Source organism: Pongo abelii, chromosome 13 (assembly GCF_028885655.2).
Source record: "Pongo abelii isolate AG06213 chromosome 13, NHGRI_mPonAbe1-v2.0_pri, whole genome shotgun sequence".
Classification (NCBI taxonomy): Eukaryota; Metazoa; Chordata; class Mammalia; order Primates; family Hominidae; genus Pongo; species Pongo abelii.
The window spans coordinates 105,946,853-105,971,814 of NC_071998.2; the positions used below are offsets into that span (position 1 = coordinate 105,946,853).

Below are 24,962 nucleotides of genomic sequence, written 5' to 3' on the forward strand. Positions count from 1 at the left end.
AAGGTAATGAGATACACGTGGAGTCCATCAAGTATCTTTCCTCCGGAGCAGCCACAGCACAGCTTACTGGGAAAAGCTTTGGTGACGGTGCTTCATGGTTCCCTGGGGTAGATGCACAGGCTGAAGAGGAGGGGCTTTGGGTAAGATGCCCCTTAAAAATTGAGACCTGACTTACCTGGGAGTGCTCAGCTGGTTACTGTTTAGCTGGAATCCTAGAAATTTTGGGTTGAGAGTGTAAGTGGCATTCCTTACTGAGGCGCAAAGAAGTTAGATGACTTACTCAAGACCACACGATGGTTAAGAGGCAGAGATGTGGGCAAACCTGAGAAGCAGAATAAGACAGTTGATGAGAGGCAGGAGTAACACTGACTGATGGGTTCAAATCCACATTTATCATTCTGGCTGTGTGGCTTTGGGAAAGTCACTGTGCCTCATTGAGCCTCAGATTCTCATCTGCAAAATCACAGTGATGATAATAGTACCTGCTCTCCAGGGTTCTGTGATGAGGAGAGGAAATTGTATTTGCTAAGTGCTTAGCACAGTGCTTGGCCTGGGGTAGGTGCTCAAATCTTTCTGTGGTTGACAAAAGCAGAATGGAGAATAGAGACAAAGGCAAAATGGGCACCAGAGGCCAAGTTGGGTGGAGGGTAACATTGCAGAGGATCCTGAGGCCAGTGGAAAAGGGAACCCCACGATCCCGAGGTTGGTAGCTGGAGCTGGTCTGCATGTGGCCAGAGCTGGGGCTCCCCAGCTTGGGCAAGAATAGGCTGACATGATAGTGGTGGTACCAATATTTCTGTTACAGGAACCAGGAATGGGGGATCAAGCAGGACCTGCATTCTAGCAAGAGGACATCCTTGGATCCCTTTGGGGTCAGTATGCCTGATCAATGGTTACTATTTTGAATAGAAGACCCAGTCATCCTTTGAAGATTTGATGGCTCATTCCTGGGAATGCCACCTCTGTAAGAGTAGATGTGGCTTATTGACTTGGAGCCAGGAAATCCACCTTTGATTAAGGATTGCTTTTTTTTTTTTTTGATACAGAGTGTTACTCTGTAGACCAGCTAGAGTGCAGTGGTGCGATCTTGGCTCACCACAACTTCTGCTTCTGGATTCAAGCGATTCTCTTGCCTCAGCTTCCTGAGTAGCTGGGATTATAGGCACTGCCACAACACCCGGCTAATTTTTGTATTTTTAGTAGAGATGGGTTTTTGTCATGTTGGCCAGGCAGGTCTTGAACACCTGACCTCAAGTGACCTGCCCGCCTTGGCCTCCCAAAGTGCTGGAATGACAGGTGTGCGCCACCACACTCTGCCCTTGATTGAGAATTAAATGAGATGATGCAGGTGAAGTGTTCAACGCTGTAAATGCTCCCAAATGTTTGCTGCTGTTATTCACTATTGACAATGAATTCAGCAAGGGGGACAGTTTTATCCTGACTGACTTGGAAACTTGGTTTAACTGAGTCATCCTGGGCAAGTGGACTTAATCCCTCAGACCTCATTTCCCTCTGTAAAACAAGAGGATAATGCTAATCTCATCGCATTGTGAAATAAGATGAGTTATGTGATGAGTTGAGCTCAACGCCTGACATGGCCTAAGAACACAGGAAACACTAGCTGGTGTAAGGACTGGTATTAAGGTCCAAAATGAACCTGTGAGGATGGCATCCTTGGCTATGCAGAGTGGAGAGTGGGCCACCAAGCCCCACTGAAGGTTAGAGAGACCAGGTGGGGAGAGGAGGAATGAAGTGCTGTCAAAATGGGACAGCACTGGTGGACCTGGGAGTTCACAGCTCAGTTCCAGTTACCTTTCTATTTCCTGCACTGAAGAGGTAAAAAGTCCCCATATATCAGCTGGAGAGCTTTGCAGTCTAAGGTACACGGGGGGATTTTGCTTTCTCTTGGAGAAACCCTCTTGTCTTCTACCACATACCTGAAAAAAGGGAGCTTATTTGAAACTCAAACGCTACAAGCACAGAATTATTGAGACCTGCAAATGGAAGGGAATTTAGCTCAGTTCGTCCACTTCTCCTCCAGATTCTCAGAGAAGGAAACTGAGACCTGTTGAAATGGTTGTTCAAGGCCTTAGAATTTGCCAGTTTGGCAGACCCGGGCCTGGAGCCCAGGACAGCGGACTCCTGATCCATTGCATCTTCTTCAATTCCATCTTGGGCGTTCTTATTATGGCTTATGATGAAGATGATGATGATGTGTGCATGTTGTGGAGGGGGAGTGGAAGCAATGTAAACAGGAATGGTAGTCAGAACGTCTAACAACCAGTGTGGTATGAGCATCCATTAATCAGAATCACATCTAACAAATCGGAACAGATGCCACCCGTGTGCGTCCTAACAGAATGTTAGCTGGGGTCTGGTTGGACACTAGATATCCCCTGTGGACAACTGGACAAACATCAGGAGAGACCAATGGATAGTTTTTCTCTTTGCTCCGAAGTTCTTAGGCATGGAGGGTCCATTTGAGAATTAGTTGAAAAAGTTGTCTTTGGTGACCTAGATTAAATGACTATCAATATTTTTCCTCTAGAGAACTGGCACTATGACTTTTGCAGATACTTGGTTTTTAATAAATTCAGGGAAAATAATTCACTTCTCTCCCCAAGTGTAAAAATATTTTGTTCTTATCACCCCCAGGAATAGAGTGAGAACTGAATTTCAGAAGGCCATCAATACATACATTCTGATTCCCCACTGGGAGGGAAATTTTTGAGTCTGATGTTTTAGAGGAAAGCCTTACCCCCTCTCCCTTGAAGTTTGATTCTACATACAACTATCAGGTGGAAACAAATGAAATTTCTGGCATGTGACCCCTTTTGACCTTCAGAAATGGCAATTTAATATGGTTCAATCTAATATTATTGACTGAGCACCAACAGGGACCCCAGCTACTGTGCTGGAAAACAGAAAGTGATGGATGTGTTGAACCCTTTTGATTCCTGTGGATTGCTGTTTTGACGCAAGGCAGACGGTGTAGTGTCAGAGAGTGACCTGGATCCAAATTCGGGCTCCTCCATATACTGGCATGGGTCTTTATGGCCTCTCTTTCTTTTTCAGGGTTGTTCAATGTGAGATTAAGCTACTCAACTACAAAGTCTTCTAATTCATAAAAGGAACCCTGTAGATTCTCTCCTTCCCTCCCTTTCCCTCATCTGACCAGAATGACACCATCTGTGGTTCAGTTTAAGTTTTATTATAATCTTAAAGTTTTAACTTTATAAAGTTAAGGTTTGTAATATCCTTAAAGTTAAGTTTGTTTTAAGGTTTATTATAACTATGAAAGCCAGTTGCCATTTTGCAGCCAAGTACATGGAGAATTAGATGCATTTTTTTTTAAAAAAAAATCCCAAGAGGTTACCCTTAGACTTAATCTAGAAAGAAAAACAAAGGAACACATTAACAAAAGAACTGACAGTGTGAAAATTCTTAAGTCTTCAATGCCAGTTTATTAAGTTACATCTATTAAATATATTAACACATACAACATTTCATTTACAGAGATTAGAATTCATACACTAGTACCCAAAGACATGGGATGCATACCAGTTAAGTACGTATCCAACAACATACAATATGCATTTTACCTTGCGGTTGATGTTTTAACATAAAACATAAAATCAATGAAAGCACATGGGGTTTGTCACTAAAACCACATAAACACCTACACTTGTTCAATCTGTACACCCCTGACACAAAAAAAGGGGAACATTATATGCTTTAATGACTTTAAGAATAAAATCATTTGATGAAGTTCAGCTACTTTATTTACTTGGCACTGTGTGTCTTGTTCCTCCTGAATGTATACACTGTGAGAGTAGGACTTGCCTGTCACGTTCCTTCTCAGCTCTCCAGTATCCAGGTAAGTGCTGCCATGTGACAGATGCTCAAAACAAAAATGATTTATGAATGAAGTTGAAAGACTGCTGGGCTTATTGTTAAGAGATCTAAATTCTACTTTTAGCATCCAACTAGCTACTGTCTGGCACTGGCCACGAAGGGTGACAGGGTGTGGATGTGATGGCTCCCTCTGAGCCTGGGTTTCTTCATCCTTGAAATGATATAACTTGGAATAAACTTCGCAGATACTGTCATTTCTAAAATTCCATGACATTTCTCTATTGGCCAAAATCTTAGGGGTACTTTGTGTTGGACACTCTCTGGACAAATGGGAAATGACAGCTAATTACTGAACCCTTGAGAAGGCCTGCCAGGTTTGTGATGATCAACTGGAACACATGGAAGTCAATGAACAAAAGGCCACATAATCATAGATTTGAAAAAGACCTCAGAGATCCTTTGGCTTAATGTCTCCCCCAACCTCTGTGAAGAATAGCTTCTACAAAAACCTTTGTGACAAGCCCTTTGTTTGAGTATCTCCGGGACTGAGAAATAGCTTCCTAGAAAAATTCTATTTTGGAGTAGAAAGTCCCTTTGGGGATCAAGCCAGAGAGGGCAACCTTGTAACTGCAACTCTGTAGCTCTAGCTCTGTTCTCTGGGGAGCTACAGAAGAAGTCTCCTCCCACTTCCATGTTGTCCTACAGGTGTTTGAAAATACTTCTCCCATCTTCCTTCGAATCACTAAAATGAACTCTATTTGCTAAGAGTAGAGAGGTTAGAAGAGTCCAGGATTACGGTTCAGGAAGACAGCTTCCTAGCTCTAGATCAGCCCTTAACTCATTATGTGGCCCTGGGCAAGTAACTTCTTCCATCCAGGCTGGTATGGTATTTTCATCTCAAAATGGGGTGATGGAAGGGGTGGAGGCAAGTGTGTCTCAGAGCTGGGGAAGTTGTAAATGTGGTTGTTAGAGGGTGACGGGGCATGGATGTGATGGCTCTGATCCACATTCTCTCACCACTGGTGCAAAAGGATTCAAGGGTTATTAGGCTAACAGTCTACTAAATTCTCTGTAGGTCCAGCTGCCAATATGATGCAAAAATGTTAATATCCAGGATAATGATGTACACTTGAAAATTCTGCTACAAATATCAAAACACTCCTAGGACTCTGGGCCATAGGAAAGCCAGAAATCTTAAGGCAAGAGTTGTTTGCATGTGTTTTTAAGGTACAGAATGTAAACAGTTCTGTCCTGCAGAATTAATCCCCAATGTCATAATCATGGAAACAGAATTGGGTAAGGGCTTGGGAAAATACCTTGCAAGAGAATGTTGGCAATGGCCATGCCTTGTGCACAGTGAGTTAGTTAAACTTTTATAATCCAGGGGGATTACTGACCAGCACAGAGGCGGAATTTCCTCTGGGGTGATGAGAACTGAATAGTTTAGATTGAAATGGAGCCAAGAGTTCTAGTGTGCTCTATTATTGATTCAAACTGACATATTTCAGGAAGTGAAAAGGTACACTTTTCCCTTTTCTTACCGTACCTTAGTAAAAAAAAAATCAGAGGCAGGGCACGGTGGCTCATGCCTGTAATCCCAGCACTTTGGGAGGCTGAGGCGGGCAGATCACGAGGTCAGGAGATCGAGACCATCCTGGCTAACACGGTGAAACCCCGTCTCTACTAAAAATACAAAAAATTAGCCGGACATGGTGGTGGGAGCCTGTAGTCCCAGCTACTCGGGAGGCTGAGGCAGGAGAATGGCATGAACCTGGGAGGTGGAGGTTGCAGTGAGCTGAGATCGCGCCACTGCACTCCAGCCTGGGTGACAGAGCAAGACTCCGTCTCAAAAAAAAAAAAAAAAAAAAAAAAAGAAATTTTAGTAGCATAAGCAATTCTGTTCTGCCAAATAGACTGAAACCATGCTAGCATCAAAATGTTAGTGATTATGTGCATTTTGATCATGGTCTCTGTATTTGCTGAGGAACACAGGTTTTCAAAGCATTTCTGGGTCATCCATAAAGTTCTAATATTTTTAAGGGTGTTGATGACCAAACTTGAATACAGCAAATAATAACCTTTCTCTACATGTAGCTTAAATAATGGATTCTACAATAAAAAATGGGAACTTTTTTACCTTCTTGATTTATGGAAAACTATCCTTGAGTAGCTATTTTTAAAAAACCACTTCGAGTAAACACAAATCATTTTGTTAGTCATCAGCCTTCAACAAATGGCATCCATTTTCATAATGAGAATAGATCCATGTGCCTAAAGTTAACGAATTAATTAGCTAATACAACCAAAATAAATTAAAGAATCTGCAGACAGTAGAGGTGCTGGGAAGTTAGAATGAGTGTGTCTGAGACTAAATAATTTATCTCTGTGTCCCCAGGGGCAGTAGGTACACAGTAAATGTTTGTGGAATTGATTTGAATTCAGCCTTTTGAGTGACATTTAACCAGCAAAGCATTTTCTCCCTAAATTTACTATTTTCTAAAGCATGCTTTTTCCTTCCTCCCAAACCCTGAATACACCACATTAACCCCTTTTAGGGGAACATCACATGATCTTAAAAGCATTTTCCCACCTCACTTTTGAAAACAGTGCACTAATTTTTGCTATGGAGATAATAATGCCTTGGAAACAGAAGTTCTGACATGAGCCCTATTAGGAATGTCTGACTGTGCCTTTCTGTAAAAAATATACTGTACGGTACAGAATTTAACAAAATCAGCAGTGAAGACTTGAGCTATGATACATTCTTTAAAGAAAAAGCTTATGACAGGAGCCAAATAAATGCACAGCAGAGAATTTCCCAAAGCCTCAAGCGTCTTCGAATATTAGGAAATTCCTGTAATGGGATAAATTTCCAGATCCACCAAATCACCTGGTGGGCAGGTTTGAGCAGGCCACTCTTCTGTGCAAATCTCCTCCTGCATATCAAAGCTGCTTTGTGCTCTCATGCACCATGAAGACCGGTTCAGAAAGAACATTTTATGTTTTTAATGGGTGTTAGTTCTGATCATAGAGCTAGACTAGAGTTATTGAGGAAATATTCTTGATCTACCAATAAATATTGTCCTAGGAATTGGTTGAGGGAATATTCTCTTATCAAGCAAGTTTTGGAGTTACTGAGAAATCTTTCTTTTCTGCTTTAAGTCAAGGGTAATTCCTCCATCTGAGATGCCCTTTCCCTGTGGTCGTCTGGGGCCCGCCCAGTTTCTTCCAGGCTTCACTTCCTCTATGAAGACTCTGGTGAGCCAGGTGGAGGTGACCACACTCCTCTGTGCTCCCACTGAGTCTGTGCTGACTGTTTTGAGAAATGGAAGGCAAGAAAAAGGCCTGGTTTAAGTTAGCCTAGCAGAGGTTAGAAAATATATTTAGAGCCTTAACCTCCAAACTGAGAAATCAGAAATTAATTTTTATTTAATTATAACTCAAGAAATATTAATGAAGTGCTCCTGCTACACTGGACACTTAGCTCAGGAGCCTCTCAAATGCCTCTCTGCCTCTATAGTCTACTGGAAACCAGAGTGAGAGTGATTTTGGTGCCAAATTTGCTCTCAGACTCATCCGTGAGGTCTCCCAGGATAGGAAGAATTTATAATAGGGGCCAAGGGTCACCAGTCATATCATACCAAAATGCTCAGATGGCACAGAATGCATGAAGTTAACATCTTTCATTCTCATGAGCTCATTTGCTCCTTGGAAACAAATGGGCAGATTCCTGCTTTGCAAAGTCAACAAAGGCTAAGAGAACAGAGCTGCCTCTCCTGCCCTAGACGTATTAGCGTAGGAAAATCATACAGACTAGAGGATATGAACCCACTGAAGCACAGAAGGGACCTCTGCAATGTCCAGCCTCTCCTCCAGTGAAGGTCTTGGCTAGGCTCATTAGCTAATCCCATATGTAAATCCCTTTGAATATTTTAAGGGAAAATACTCACATAATACTCTGCATATAAAGTTGCAAATCAAACCTCAAAGATCTAGGTTAACTTCTTCAGATTTGGTGATTGACTTCTTTTTTCCCTTCCCCCAAGGAGTAAGTCCATTGTCTCCCAGCATCAAACAAGTTGGCAGTATAGTTGATCTAGTTAACTAGGTATCTGTCTTCAGGTTTCTTCAGGAAACTAATCAGCTGGCTATCTTCCAGGCAGCTGGCTATCTTCCACAGTCAGGAGAGTGCCAGAAATCTGATGTAACAGTTTCAGATGATATTTTTTAAGGACTTGGAGTTATTATTTTATTTTATTTTTGGACAGAGTTTTGCTTTTGTTACCCAGGCTGGAGTGCAATGGCACGATCTGGGCTCACCGCAACCTCTGCCTCCCCAGTTCAAGCAATTCTCCTGCCTCGGCCTCCTGAGTAGCCAGGATTACAGGCATGCGCTACCACGCCCAGCTAATTTTGTATTTTTAGTAGAGATTGGGTTTCTCCATGTTGGTCAGGCTGGTCTCGAACTCCCGGCCTTAGATGATCCATCTGCCTCGGCCTCCCAAAGTGTTGGGATTACAGGTGTGAGCCACCATGCCTAGCCAAGACTTGGAGTTATTCTTTAGAGTATGTTGACTGATGTTTGATCAGGAAGCATCTAGTGGTGTTCATATAAGTTTTGAGTGAAGTCTGTCTTGTTTTTCATAGTGTCTTCTGGGTTAAGGTAGCACCCAGCACGTAATAGGTGGGCAACAAAACTCTGCTGAACACAAGCAACTGTTGTATTTTTGATATACATGTGAAACTCATACTTGCTTATTTAGATATCTGTGTACATAATCAAAAGAAAGGTAGCTTTTCTCATATGCTGTAGATGACATGAAAACCAACTCCTTCTGTGAGAACATTCATGAGACACACCAACTCTCTTCATTTTTTTTAGGCAAAGCATAAAAGTATGTGGAAATATTGGTGAAGGATTTTGCCTCTGAAAGTTTATAGTGTTTTCTTGAGCTTTCCCTGGACTTCCTTCAAAGCTCCTGAATTGAAGCAAATTTATGATCAAATTGAACAATAACTGGACCACTGGTGACTATTGTATAGCAGGAAGGTGTTGAAATATTTCTCTTTCAATCCTGACCTGAGTAGATCATCCACTCATTTAGCGATCAGTGTCTTAATATTTAGAAACTCGCCAATCCTCCAACCCATCATAATAATATATTTGCTCTCTTCAGCCTTTTTCCAGTTAGTACTCACATCAGTAAGGCACATGAAGTGTGAAATTTTGGGCCCCAAATTTCATAGCTAAACCGTTGTCCCTGTGGAATGCCCCCTACTCCCGGCCCCAAGAAAACCCCTGGTTATAATTACATTTGAACAAAGAAAATTAGGAACTCGGTGGCAGAGGACTTTCACATAATGATATTTGCTCTCCTCCTATAGTAAGAAGGCGCCAAAGAAGGTTTTATCTTCTTTTGTGTAATCCACCAAAGAGATGTCACTGACGTTCACCATTAGCTTGTCCCCTTCTTGCAAGGAGAACATGGCTCCGAGGTAGATGGGCTGGAACCAGTTGCTACCTACTTCGCACACAGACTTGGTCCCCATGAGGAGCTGGGTTGGCTCAGGGTAGCTGTCTGTTACCTTGGTGATGACCACAGTGATGGAGTCTGGCTTGTTTGGTCGGCCTGCTTGTCTGATTTCACTGCACTCAGAGGTCATCCCACGGAATGTGACCTGGGAGTAAATGAAGTAGTCTCCTGACTCTGGGATCAGCAAGAATTTGTTGGTATAGTTCATTCGGTTCTTGGTGAAGGCCAGGCCTAGTTCATGTTCCCAGTGCAGAGCTGGGAACTGATTTTTTAAGTGCTGTGTGGGAGTTTGTCTCACAACTGGAAAGACAAGAGAGAGGATTAATTTGCTCATTTGGAAACTGTAGACTTTGCTTAAAAAGGGTCTCATATCATTTTCAAAAAAGACCAAAGTGATCGAATATACCTAACAGCTAAAAACTGCTTTGGGGAGCAATGAATGAAGAATATGTGACTGGACATACACATTTGTTCAAAGAGAATAGCATCTTGGACTAGTGACCTGGGGCAAATTACTTTGCCTTTCTGAGACTGAGTGGTCTGACCTTAAAATTTTAAATTTTACCTGAGACCTATGATCCTGGAGAATAATGAAGGTTAAGGAATCCCCCCATTCTTCTGTGTTTAGGAAAATGGCTTGCTGCCAGAATTATCCTTTCCCAAATGACTCAGATAGAACTCATTGATGCCTCTCTTGTTTATGTATGACAAGGCCAGGCACCAGACCTTTCAAATTCCCATTCTTTGCCCCACAAGTGATTGGCTGAACTGTTTTATCCCCATTCATCAATTGGAACAAAACACTTGTCTTACAGGCATGAGGTAAGTGATAGAAACTTGGCATCTCCCTGGTCCTAATCCTCACTCAGAGCTCACCACAAATAATTTCCTCTTAGTCAAATGATAACACCAATGTCTTGGGCCACAAGGATATCCCCCTGCAGATTGCAAATTTTCTTATAGGTCAGGAGGGTGTGCTTCCTTTTTAACCTTCTAGGTTTTCAATGGGTTCTAACATATCCTTCTGCACTGTCTTGCTCTTTCCCCTGGAGTCTCAGAGGTATAGGAACTCTAGGTGTGAGGTGCCTGGGATTTCTACACTAGACTTGGAAAGTTGGCCAACTGGTGATAGTATGGAATTTCTCTTGATTTCTATACATCGATGAAAATTCTTTGGAAACACCTCCCTGAAGGTAAATGTTTAGTTACATCATCTTGAATAGGGCACAGATGAACTAGATAAATTGGCAACTCTGGGGACTTTTTGTTTGTGACCAGATCCAGAATTACTTGCAGCTCTGAGTTGGAGAGAAGCCATTTCTGAATGACTCAGTGTGTGAATGAAAGAGAGAGACAGGAGAGAAGGAGAGAGGGCCGATAGAATCTGAAAGAAAATGCCCAAGAGACATGGGCTTTTGGAACCCCCCCCAGGGAAGAAGACATCCAAAAAACCCTCCACTGAGATACCTGCACTCACATGCTTATTGCAGCACTATTCACAATCGCAAAAATGTGGAATCAACCTAAGTGTTCATCAACAGATGAATGGATAAGGAAAACGTGTGTGTGTGTGTATATACATATGTGTGTGTACACACACACACACACACACACACACACACACACACACACACTGGAATATTGAGGGGAGGAGTCTCTTACCAAGGAATATAGTTTTCATTTTAAGCCACTAGAATGAATTTTGGTAAAGTGCTGAAAGAAATCTCAGGATTCTGGCCCATGGTCTCCTGTAAAACACAGCAGGGAGGCTTACCTGTCAGGTGTGCCCTTGGCTTATCTCCATCTGCTCTAAGAGGTGCATCTGTAACAAAAGGAGAAATGTACTTTGTATGAGACAAAGGGTGACTGAAATGAAGATGGCCCTTTGTGAGTTGCACGGTGCGTATGATAGGAGAGAAAACTTGATCTCCTCCAGCTTGGTCCAGTGCCACTCCTTGCAGGATTTTGGATTGGAATGTGGCACCTGCAGCAAGCACCACCAAGGACAGGGTGACTCAGAAGAAAGAGTCTTGAACACAAATGAATCTTGGCTCCATGGCTTTGGGCAAGTATATCTAGCCTGCCTGAGACCCTGTTTTCTCATCTCATCTAAGATGGGCACAGTATAGATGGAGGTGCTTAGCATGAACTTTGCACATCTCACTGCTCTTTCCCTCAAAATTCTTTCATAGGAGTGAATTGGCTTTTTGCCTTCTTCCATGGTCCCTTTAACTATATTCACTGAATAGATGGCCCAAAAGAAATGGGATGAGGAGTGGATGGGAACTATTCTTTAGCTATACGACCTTGGTGAATCCTTTTCCCTCTCTGGGTCTCTGTTTGTCTATTAGTTCTTGAGAAGACCTTAGAATTTCCCTTTGGTTCTCAGAAACTATTATGTTGGATTAGGCGTGGTCCAATTGCAGTTATAAATATGGTGGTGTTGATGATAATAAAAAGCAAAAATCAATTGCATACTTTTGATGTGCTAGACATTGTTCTAACCCCTTTATAGGAATTAACTGATTTAATTCACATTAACCCTGTTGAGTAGGATCTACTATAACTATTTTTACAGGTGAGTAAATGCAGGCAGAGACAGGTGAGATTATTTGCCCAAAGGTCACACTGCTAGTAGATTCCAGAGTTGGAGTTTGAGTTCAGGCCATCAGCTCCACAGGCCATGCACTTGGTCATGGTGCCATTTTGCCTTCTCAGTGCCTGCAGTGGAGCCTCAATTCTCCTCTGGATTTGCATCCCTCAGCTTAGCAACTTGTACTTAAAGACTCATCTCTGAACTTCCTACATACAGAACTACTAGAAACGTTCTTATTCCCCACAAGGAAAGGCGTTGAAGATGAGCATACTTACAAACTTGCTGATGTGAAGGTGCAAACTCCTGTCCTTTTAGATCCTATTGGGAAAGAAAGTATAGTTTAGACCAACTGTGGTCCTTTTGATCCCAACACTTACAGCTTTCCATAGCACAGGTATGATTACAAAGCTTCTGCTGCCCAGCCTGGGTACTCTGTGATGAGGGAAATGAGAATGAAAATATTTTTGTTGATGGGAATCTTGCATCTCAGCTCTCCACTTTCCTCCCCTGACACTTCCAATGACCTTCCTCTTTCTTAGGCTTGTCTCTGAAGCTCAACTTTAAGGTTCTTTTTTTGAGAGCTTCTCTCATTCTATTCTAGGAGAACTCAGCATCTTGTCTATGCTTTTGTTACTTGAACAAATAATGGCACTTGCTTTATTTTCTTTTCTCTACCATAATTTAAAAATTGGGACTCTTCTTAAAAATGATACAGAAAAGAAAATAATGGCTGTGTTCTCCTTTTCATCAGCCTCAACAATTCTTCCTTGTTTCTGTGCAATACATAAAGACTTTTTAAGTAATTGCAACCCTAGTTTGTGAGCTATTTCAGATACCACATGATGGTGGAAGAGTAACTGCCTTAGAGGCAGACAGATCTTAATTTAAATCCTTGTTCCACCATTTATTAACAATATGACCTTGAGCAAGACTTTTCCTCTCTGAGCTTTGGTGTCTTTATTTCTAAAGTGGGAATAATAACATACTTAGCCCTAAATTACTCATTGAGGTGAAGAGCAAGTCAGAAAATCTATGAGTTAGTGCGAAGAATGCATGGAAAATGAAGGAACCACCACTCACATACCTGAGCATAAAGCTTAATAGCAAGAATATGCTCTTAGCTTATAAATAATATAATGCATTGGACTATTATACATGGTTGGTGGGAATATAAATTAGTACAGCCACTATGGAAAATAGTATGGATATTTCTCAAAAAACTGAAAATAGGACTACCATACAATCTAGCAATCTCACTACTGGGTACATATTCAAAAGAAAAAAAATGAATATATCAAAGGGATACTTGTGCTCACATGCTTATTGCAAGACTATTCACAATAGTAGAGTTATGGAATCAATCTGATCCATATCTCTATCAAGATATAGATGGAAGGATAAAGAAAATGTGGTACATATAAACAATGGAATACTATTTGGTATAAAAAATGAAATTATGTTATTTGCAGCAACATGGATGGAACTGGAGGTCATTATGTTAAGTGAAATAAACCAGACACAGAAAGACATACTTTGTATGTTCTCATTGATATGTGGGAGCTAAAAGAGTTGGTCTCATGTGGGTAAAGAGTAGAATGACAGACACTAGGTGTGTGAGTGAGAGAGGACGGGGATGAAGTGAGGTTAGACAATGGGTACAAATGTACAGTTGGATAGAAAGTTTAAGTTCTAATGTTTGATAGCAGAGTATGGTGACTACATTTAGCAACTATATGTTATACTGTACATTACAAAGTAGCTAGAAGAGAAAACTTGAAGTGTTCCCAACACATAGAAATGAGAAATACTCAAAGTGATGGATACCCCAAATACCCTGACTTGATCATTACACATTTTATGTATGTAGCAAAATATCACATGTACCCCACACATATATAAAATATTATGTATCAATAAAAAATAAAAATAAAACAAAATTTATGATATTAAAAAAGCCTTCTCTAATATGATTTCGACTCAACCCAATCTTCTGATTTGGTTCTTGTTGCTACACAGTCTCCACTGATAGAGTGATCCTCTTATTATATGAACACTTGATCTATTTTACATCTCAAAATCTGTGTGTTGTGAGTGTATAGTCAGGTTCTATGATTTCCATATTGGCAGATTCAACCAACCGTGGATCAAAAATATTTGAAAAAAATTACAGCCATGAAAATAATGCAAATAACAAACAATATAGCATAGCAACAATTTACATAGCATTTACATTGTATTAGTTATCATAAGTAATCTACGGATGATTTAAAGTATATAGGAGGATGTGACTAGGTTATGTGCAAATACTATGCCATTTTATATCAAGGACTTGAGCATCTGCAGATTTTGGTATCCATGGGGGTCTTGAAATCAATCCCTGTGGATACCAAGGGAGGACTGTCTCATGAATGAGGAATTGTGTGTCTGTGTGAGTGTGAGAGAATACAGCTCCATCACTGGGGAGACTAAATTGACGTGTTTTAGCATCTGTACACTTGTCTGTGATGTGGCGTCATATGTATGGATGTCTTGTCATCTGCCTGCGTAGTCATGTGGATGTAATTGTGTTATTGCTGAGTCTAGGTCTGTGAGCAGGTCTGTGATATCAGTGATTTTGTTAGAGCCAGGACCTCCAGCCTTTTTTCACTCCCAGGTCATGCTACCTAACCTCTACTAGAAGCCCCTTGAGGGCAGAAATCTTGTCTTTGAATGACTAACTGACTTTACAGTCTGTCCAGCCCCTTTCCATCCACTTCTCAATTCTGTTAAAGCCACCATTACTGCTTTCTCTCGATTACCAGACCCGAAATTTTCTTTTTTTCTTCTTCCACAAAACCAAGGGCTGTCATTTCTATTTTGCAACTTTTCTCATGGTGTTTCAATTCCAGGCCTTGGCATGCTGCTCTCCTGGATTCTTTTATCAGCCCCTGGCAGGGTCTTTGTACTTCAGTTTTCTCCTTTTCCTTGATTTATTTCCTGGCCTGCCTTCAGAGGGCTTTTTCTAAAGCATCACTTTATCTAGATACTACACTGCTCATAAACTTTCAATGGCTCCTCATGGCTCTTAAGACCCAGTCCAATCTCATTTTGTCTTGGCATTCAAAGTCCTAACATCCCAGTCTTGCTATCCATTATTTACTTCTCTCTAAGCCCTCTGTGTTCCCAGCCATGAAAGGCAACCACTGTGAATTGATTCAAGGTATCTGAAGAAAACAGAGTAAGTGTAGTTACTTTATTGAATGAGTAGGGACACAGAGAGCTGGCCCAGAAATGGGAGAATCAGAAGAAATTGCTCCTGAACAGAGTCTTACAGGTCCTGCAGGTATTAGCCAGGTGATAAAAGAGGTAATGACTATTCCAGACAAGGCCAACAGCTTGCACAACAGCAAATACCTCAATACCCTGCATCTGTGATGTGGTGTCGTATGTATGGATACGACATGTAAGGAGGCTCAACAGGACATGGGAGTAGTTGGAAAACATCAAGGCTTTCTGCTGGGAAATGAATACATTGTGTGCATTTGGCACAGGGTCATGAGTACAGCAGTTTTTGAAAACCTAAATCCAATTTCTGTGATCACTTATCCAGAATCAATAACTTGGATGGTCTTGAGGGAGTGGAGAAGCAGCCCAGAAATGAACTTCTTCTGTAGTCTATTGCCTTCCTTGATATTGACAGAGCTGAAGGAATTGATCCTTTGGCAAGGCAGAAAACTGAAGGTGGAGTTCTCAAAGAGAATCAGAGAGATCTTGATTGCGTCCTCTGGTGTAGGAAAGATACCTGCCCTGGTTGGCCTCTTTTGATGTATTTAATTATCTGCTGAGAAATTTTGAACATCCTGCTTGTCTTTGGCTAAGATGACACTCAGCTAAGAGTTTACAACATTCCTTTTTGACTCAGAATCCCATTGTCATTAGCATGTATCTGAGCTGTGGACACATTTCCCTGTTTGCTCTGCTGGACTTCTGTAACTTGGGCACACATTTTATTTTCATATATGGATGGACAAGTATGGTCCAGTGTGCTACTAAACATCTGGAGGTGGTGAGCAAGCCTGTTGGCAGATGTTGAAGACTACAACATTCCAAGAGTCCACAAGAAGGACGTCATTTGAGACTCTTTCTCCAAGAACAACATCTAAACCTTCCATTGCTGTTGCTCTTAATAACAGCTCTGTCTATCACAGGAGGAAAATTATTGTGATAGGAAGCAGTAATGAATGAGGAAGAAATTTGAGAGGATGGAATAATAGCTTATTTGAGAAAAGGTTTATGCATTACAGCTGTCCCAATGCCTGCTCTCAGGATGGTTCCCGGGAACACCAGGCCAATGCAATGTCTTCTGTGTTCCAGCCCTGACTCATCTCCATCACTTCTCGTTATTCTGGGGGCACCAAAGAGGTGTTGGCTCCTAAGAGGTGCTGGTCATGGAAACATTAGCCTCCAATTGAATAGACATGGTGTCTGATAATGAGATTATTCCTCTATACATATCTTTTCAAACTACTGGCTGAGATCCAGGATTGAATTTTATTATTTATTTGTGTGCTTATGACTTTTCTCGCTCTGAAAATTCAACCTGCCTACAGGTGGGGACCTATATTCCTAGTGCCTCAGTCAGTGCCTGGCACTTTTGCCAGATTATCCAACTGGCAAAATGCACAGATTCTGAGGCATCAGGAAGACAGAAGCAGACAAAGAGAGTCAGAGAGGGGGTGAGGATGCAGTGACTTCAGCCAGAGTTTTACAATCCAAAAATCTAGGAAAGATAACTTTTTGTTCCTATTAAAAATGTTTGTCATTTAGTACTAGGGCCTCTAAAGGTCTTCATCAGGCTCTGTGTGGAGCACAGCTGTGGCTCTAGAAAGATTTGTTGTAAGTGGCAAGGATTAGCCTGGAGCCAGAGTCAGAAAAGCAAATGTGTATGCCCATGAGCATGCATCTTAGAGGGAGATGGGATGCTTGCTCCCACCAGCATAAGTTAGCCCTAGCAAAAAACAGCTGGTGCTTCCCTTCCCCTACCCTGCTTAGTTCTTGTAGGTCAGGGAATTTTTCCTCTCATTTGATTTTTTTTTTTTTTTTGTATATTGACTGGTAATCCCTGACTCAAACTAACCATGGTCTGTTACTACAGGTATTTTTGGAATTAGTTTAATTATTTAAATTGGGCAGAAGAAAGCATAAAGAGGAGATTGAAGTTTAGTTGAATGCTCCCCAGGTGCCAGGTCCTGTATTGGGCATTTATGTGTCTGCCTCATCTAATACTCCAGCTACTTTTAAAGGAGGGGTGAGCATCACCTTTTCATGGCTTAGAACGGCACGAAAAGAGGTCAAGCAACTGTCTAAGGTCAAAGAGTGCATGGAGGGCTTGGGATGAGAACCTTTAGACCAAGTACAGACCCTGGCACATATTAGGAGCTTCATAAACATTAGCTGAGTGTACAATAGATGAACAAGCCTGAAACAAAATAATCTTTGAGATTTCCTGGCATTTCCCCAGAAAAATCCCCTAAGTGTATTTTAACTAATGATCCATGTAGCCTTTCCTCTCATGTACTATAGTCACTCTCTATCTCTATTCATAAACAGGGAGAGATATTCAGCTCTTGCTGTCATAAATGCTGTAATTGCAAAGGCATAAATGTTTTATGATCCAAAACATCCTCTCAGCACTTCCAGGAGAAATATGCAGACGTTTGCCTCTTTGTCTCTTCCTTCTGCTTCTGCCTGTTTATGCTTGCACAAGGATAACGCCAACCTGGAAATGTTTTATTCCGAGGTCATTTCATTTCATCATCCTCCGAGGTGCCCTGAATAGGGCTTTATGTGCAACATTCAGCAGAGTACAGAGCAAAGATGCTGGTGTGTGCAGGTGAGCAAATTTGGAAATCCCAGCTCCATTATTTCCTGGTGCTCTGATTGTGACATGTCACTTGACCTCAATGGAACTGTTTCCTCGTCAATAAAAGCAGACAATAATTCTTACCTCCCAGGTCTATTGTGATGGCTTAGAAAGGCCAATACATAAGGTTCATTTTCCTTATTTCTTTGGGCTCAATATATGATTGTAGGCTGTATAGTTGGTTCTGCACATCCTCTTTTTGGTCTTACAACTTCAGTTGTACACAGAAGCCACCCTTGTATATCTTTATCACAAGGAGTAGATTTGGATGCTTTAGGAGCTCTGGGAGGCATCTGCTTTTCCCCAAGGACAAACATTCACTAGGCTTCCTCAGGCTTTTGAACTTCTGCCCTTTCAGAATGCAAATAGGTTGAGGGAATGGAATTTATGCCCCACCCACTTCACATCCCCAGCTTGTTGCTGCTGTCAGCTACAAGGAGGGGTCAGGCTGGGAGATGACCCCTCGTAGCCAGTGTGTGGTCTGCAGTGTATGCTCCATTGGGTGCAGATGCAGGAGCTCTCCAAGCTGGCCTGGCACTCAGTGATATGTTCACTCTACCTGGTGGTTGAGTGGATTCTGCTGTTACCAGCTGCAAGCTGCCTGGATGTCTGAGATTCACAGCCAGGCTTGCTTGCCCTTCCTGCCTCTGCACTTCCTCAGTGTGCCTTCACTGCCTCTGGTTTCCCTTCCCTTTGCCACAACCTGATCTTTGGAGCGAGTATCTTCCAGGTATGCTGGTGCTTCCTGAGGTAACAGCAGGGGCATCTTCACTGAGGGATAAGGGGTCTGCAATTTACAAAGTACTTTTATCTCAACTATCTGTTTGTTTTCTCTAGACAACACTGAAAGAGATTATCATGATCCATAATCCTTCCGAAAGAGGAAACAACTTGAGTGAGATAAGAGGGCTCATCCCAGGTGGAGTGGGGAGGGGGAGGGAATCATGTCTGCTGAGCATCTACTCTATGGCAGCAGCTTTCTGGACATTTTGCAGAATTCTCACCATAGTGCTATATAGAAAGTGTATTAATCTCCTCATTTTATAGACAGTGAATCTATGGCCCAGGGATACCTAGCACTGCCCGCCCCTCCAACCCTCTCTTCATCCAGAAAACACTTAGTGAGTGCCTTCTGTGTGCCAGGTACAGATAGGTGCCCTCAGGGGAGGAAGATGACTGGCATTTATTGAGTACTTACTATGGGGTAGGAGCTTTTCATAGTTAAATCCTCTTGCCTATCCCAGGAGGTGAATACTTGGTTGGACTTTTTCCCAAAGGCAGACAACATAGTGATTAGGACAAATATATAGAGTGGATTTAAATCCCAGTGTCACATTCTTTAACTGTGTGACTGGGCACATTGTTTAGCCTTTCCAAACCTCAGCTTCATCATCTCTAAAATGTGGATAATAATAGTAGTTTCCTTATTGTGTGATTTCCATTGTTAACTGAGATGATGCATGTAGTAATGATAGCAAACAAGTATTGCACGTGTTTACCTACCAGATACCATGCTAGATGCTTTATAGGTGTGATCTCATGTACTTGTCTCAAGACCTTTAATATGAAAAAATTTAGTGTGTTTTCTGCTATATAATAAGTTATTAAGAGGTCGCAGCTGTGATGTGGTGGAGCCATGGCTTTTCCTCAAGTCTGTATGACTCTGAAGCCCAAGCCATCACTACAAGACCCTATTGGTCTGATTGGAGACCAGGAGGCCTCAGCGGGGAAGAATGGTTCAGGAATAAAAGCCAGGAGCATTGTAGAGATTTTCAGGGAGGCGTGAAGTGAGGTTGGAGGGAACCAAGGAGAATGTGGGGAGACTGTGCAGTTGATGCTAGAAGTAGGACTGAAAAGGGAAGGACAGGTTGGGCAGTGGTTAAACCCTGGTCTATGGCATCCCTGAGGATTTGTTGTGAGGTACTGAGTGCCACTGCTGGGCTTAGGCTGAGTCACCTTGGTACATTCTGCTTTGCCTGCACAGACTCTGTGTGCCAGAGCTGTGTCCAGAGAGGATGGAGGCCTGGTCTCAGGGGACCTGGGCCCAGAGTAGGGACTGTGGACCCAATCTGAGGGCAGTGGAAGATGCTGTAGGGCCCAAAGAATGTCCAGCCTACAGGGCTGTCAAGTGCAGCCAGGTAAAAAATGGATTGAGGAATTAGTGGGGGTTGGGAGGCAAGACCTGGGTGGGGAATGAAACACAGAGACAGCTCATAAACATGGACCAAGAAAATCCCTCTAGCATCAACACCTACTCTCTGGCCAGGCGACGGCAAATTCCAGGGCAGGTGAAGAAGTTGTCTTCTATGATGTAATTTCCCTGAGCAGGGAAATTCCCTGGTCATAATAATAATAATTGTTAACATTTACTAATCCCTCACTCCTTGACAGACACTTCAAATACTTTATTTCTAATTATCCCCATTTTATACATAAAGAAGCCGAGGCCCGAAAGGGTTAGGTAACATGGTTAAGAAGTGTCTAGGCCAGAATTCAAACTGGATTTTAACCCTAAACTCTTCCAAGATACATCTGCTTAATATTCTGCAGAAATCTAAAGGACCTAACAGGTTTTATTATTTCTATACTTTTTTGTATAGGTAGCATACACATTTTGTATGAAAGAGGCTAGGTTTATAAATGACTCCCTCCTTCCCTTGCTGACAAGCCACCCAGTTTTCTACCAGGATGCTAGCAGAATTACCAATTTCTTTTGTGCTCTTCCTGAGATATAATATGCATTTACAAACATGTTCATATAGGTAAATATTTTCATAAAATGAATGTACCATATTATATATGCCGTTAACGCACTTTGCTTTTTTTTCAGTTAACTTGTGTGCAATGGGTTGTATTTGCTGCATAAGAAGGTGAGATATTTATCTTTGCCATCTCTTGGTAGATTGCCTGTGATGTGCATCACATTCTGGTTTAATGCTTATTCAACAATAAAACTGTTTTCTTTCTCTACTACCTTTGTGGAGAGGATTTCTGGGTTGGGAGAAGACTTTGTTTTTTTTTGTTTTTGTTTTTGTTTTTGAGACGGAGTCTTGCTCTGTCACCCAGGCTGGAGTGAGCTGGCGCGATCCCAGCTCACTGCAACCTCCACCTCCCAGGTTCAAGTGATTATCCTGATTCAGCCTCCTGAGTAGCTGGGACTACAGGCGTGTGCCACCACGCCCAGCTAATTTTTGTAGTTTTAGTAGAGACAGGGTTTCACCGTGTTAGCCAGGGTGGTCTCGATCTTATGACCTTGTGATCCGCCTGCCTCGGCCTCCCAAAGTGCTGGGATTACAGGCATAAGCCACTGTGCCCAGCCAGATTTTGTTTTTAATTGTATTTCTGTAACATAAGCATGCTGTGCTAGCTCTCTGATTCTTAATTCTCTCTTTGGAAAAATACAGGTAGCCTTACTCTCTGCTGGGCCAGGAGTTCTAGATGGGTGATTCTGTGGGTGGCATAAGATTTGCCATGTGAAGTTCCTCACTGGGAGAGGGGTGAGGCTCAGTAACTGGTATAGTTGTGGTAATAGTTTACTCCATGGTATTACTGATCTCCTTCTTCCTTTGATCCATGGTGTGGCCACCTGGCACTTGGAACAGCATAAATATGGCTGCCTGAATGCACAGGGAAGGAGGCCAGATGGTCCAGTTTCAAATTGTGGCTCTGTCACCGACTAGAGGTATGGGCTTGCGCAAACCTCTTCAATCTCCTGGGCCTCAGTGTCCCTATCTGCAAAACTAGGCGCTTTAGGCTAGCTGACCTTCAAAGGCCTTGTTATCTCCAATGACCTGCGATTGTCTGACTGGTTTTTATCCATAATGGTGTCTGTGATCTGGACCTCAGCCACAGCATCTAGCCCAGGTGCCTTCCTTCCCTCCTCCAGAAAGCGTTTCCTGAACCACCCCTGCCTCTGTGGCTGGGCCAGGAGAGCATCTGGAATTCCATAGCACCTCTCTGTTGAAATAGCCTATTTCCTGAGGCCAACATCAAATTTTCTCTGTAGTTGCCTGGTGGCTGGGGTAGAGTGATGATCACATCACGGCCACCATGTGCATATGGCTGTCCCCACATTTCTAACATACACAATGCTCCTTCTGCACACGCCTTATTGGTGCTGTCAGAGTATTGATATTAATACCCCCTTCGAAGAAAAGGAAAAAGCCTCAAAGGAATGAAGCCACATGCCTATTTTCATAGCTGGAAGTGAACCACATTTCACTGTATGTTTACCCAAGTTCTCCTTGGTGCCCTGGTTTTCCCTCCTTGAATCCAGTCTTTTCCCATCTCCTCTGAGCCATTTCTTCTCCATCAGTCCCTCCAGATCCTCTCTCAGCCCTTCCTGACCCTGCTGTGTCCTGTGAAGCTGACTCCTGGCTCAGTTGCCCCTGGACCTTTGAGCCCTGGCTTCCTGCTGAGCCTGGTCAATGGGATTGGATTGGACGCAGGGTGGGGGATGGGGGAGCAGTCAGCATTCCCTCCTTCCTTCTGCGCTCTTGCTGCTGTTTTGGCGTGACTGCCTTTCTCCCCAGAGCCCTTAGGTCTTCCAGGCAGGCCCTCTCCTAGGCTTTAGTTCTCTCTGGGTTTCTCTAACACTTCTCCCTCTATGTGCCCTTCATGCCAAGGCATCGTTGCTGGTTTCCCACTGTTGCTAGTCCTGGATGCTCCAGCCCTTTCAGTTCCCTTCAATCCGTCTGCATCTCAGCAAAGAGGCCCTTCTTTAAACCCCTTCAAACTCTTTAAATATTCTTCTACAAACACACTTTCTTGAGTGAGCCAGCTGTTTCTTTTCAGGACCCTGATTGCTACATGAGCCCAGCCTCACCCCCATTTCCCTCTCCTTTTCTTCTGACACACTAAGAAGTTACAGAGCTTGGGCAAACCAGAGCTGCAATCATCCCCACACATCTCTCCAGCAAGATGAGTTTAATGATAATGGAATGGATGGTGTCAGCCTTATTCATTTCTTGAGCATCTGCAATTGGATAGGCACAGTGATAGATTCGGCGGGGGGGTAGCAGTGAGTAAAAAAGACCCCGTGCCTTCCTTCACCGAGCTTCCTGTCTAGTGACAGTGCATGTCTCCATCTCACCTTCTGCCTGGGCAAGTCATGGATCCTCCCTGGACTGTAACATTCTGCTTGCTGGTCTTCTAGATAGACAAATGTATTCCTTGCCTTCTGCTGACCAAGGGCTCTCAGACATCATCTTGATCATGGGAACCTGTCATGCCTCTGGGCTTCCTTCAGACCCCAGTGCAGGTTTCTGGAAGCCACTCAGTGTCTCATTCAAGGACAACTGTCTCCTTCTGGCTAAAGAGGGACAGAGTCCCAGAGCACCAACTGGGCGCTGCAGTTTGACTTCCAGCAGAAACTGGCGCCTTGGTGGTCAAAGGGTCAAAGTCTGACTTCCCATGACCTGCGGTTCACCTTTAACAAAAACAGCATTTCCGGGTTGTCTGCATATTTCTACATTTTATGAGCAATGGCATCTGGCCATGAACGCTGCTGCCTGAATCACAGTCTGTTTGTTGACCCTGATGGGGCAGCGAGAATTACAGATTTTCCATGGCTTACTTGTGGTGTCTATGCTTTGAAACTCGCCAGGATTGCTTAGAGGCCAGGTTTCCAGTTAAACCCATTAAAAACCCATTTTTTTCCCTTTGCAATTTAATACTTTGAACTGAAATGAAATCAGCCATCATAGATTATGAAGGGACATTTTTAAAAAGGATATTACTGGAAAGACACATTCCTTAGGTTTTGAGGTAAGTCTCTGATGTTCCCAGCCAAGAATTACGTTTTCTTCTTGACACCTATCCCAGCCCCTACCATTGTTCTCCCTAGATTTTATATTCTTTTTCTGACTAGGCTTCTCCCAGGCCTCAGCAAGACCTTAGAGATAGACAATCAGGCAGGAGGTTCTTTCTTAAGCCCTAAAAAAAGAAAAAGTTCTAAACCCAAGAAAAAGAGTGGGTAGAGAAATTATAGCATCCACATATAGGAATGTGTATCTATAGCATCATGCTGTTGTGAATTCATTAGCATATAAATAAAATAATATATTAGCAGACTCAGAATAATCTCGTCTCATTAAAAAATCCATTTTATATCTGCTATATAATTCTGTACAGAATTATATATCCCAAATTGTTAACAGTGGTCAGCTATAAGAGTTATGGGTAATGATGACTTTCTTCCTCTCCTTATCTGTATTTTCTAACTTTTTTCAATGACCATGTTAGTTATGTAATTTTAAAAGTTATTTTTCTTAAATAAAAAGAATGTTCCCAAATTACCAGTATACTATGATTATAATTATTTAAAAAATATGAGGCTGAAGGTTATTCCCATAGTAAAAGAAGGGACTATTCATTCCCTAGAAATATTAAGAATAAACACCAAATTGAACCTCTCCACCCCTCCCACTCTACATTTCCTCTGCATGTAGAAACAAGAAATGTGATACATCAAGAAACTCTGTCCTCTGTCCAGAGCTGAAATAGTTGCCACTCGCTGCAGAGAGTCCACTGATCCTCCCCAAGGTCAGAGTGGCATGTGGCTTACCTGGAACTGCACACAGGCCTCTCCCTGGGCCTGGAGCTGGCTGACAAGCAGGTATGTGGTGAGTCCTGCAAGGAAGGGGAGCAACACCAGGCAGCAGGTGAGAGCCCAGCGTGCGCTGCTGCTCCTGGCCTTGGGCCTGCAGCTGCCGTGCTCTGGCAGCATTTCCACACTGGCTGTTTCCCCAAAGCTGAGTCCCAGATCCTCGGCCATGCTTCTGCTGCTCCTGGAGGCACCTCTGACTCCTGGGCAGAGAGAGCCCCCATTAAATAGAAGACCAGCTCTCAACAGTGGGTGACTTAATCACTCAGTCTCCTCCTTCCCTTTTCCTCTCCCCTCCCCTCTTCAAGAGCACACTGTGGCCCTACCCTGCTAGAGAATGCACCGCCTACAACAGAAACCAAGTTTGGTTTAAGGAAAAAAAAAAAGAAGAAGAAGGAGAAGAAGAAAGCTTTCCCAAGCATATTTATATACAGTATGCTCATGTGCTCCTTCCTTCGTTTACAGAAGGAA

The 24,962-nt window shown here is 42.6% G+C and overlaps 1 protein-coding gene across 1 annotated transcript; it reads right to left on the bottom strand.

Annotated features, from left to right (window-relative positions):
• Positions 1–3,427: 3,427 nt before the first annotated feature.
• TNFSF15 (TNF superfamily member 15) lies at positions 3,428–24,690 on the bottom strand. Its single transcript, XM_002820141.5, has 4 exons — positions 24,453–24,690; positions 12,261–12,303; positions 11,164–11,211; positions 3,428–9,689 (listed from the first exon to the last, which is right to left on the bottom strand). The coding sequence occupies exons 1-4, from the start codon at positions 24,660–24,662 to the stop codon at positions 9,235–9,237; spliced, it is 756 nt and encodes a 251-aa protein (XP_002820187.2). The 5' UTR covers positions 24,663–24,690; the 3' UTR covers positions 3,428–9,234.
• Between the last annotated feature and the right edge of the window lie 272 nt (positions 24,691–24,962).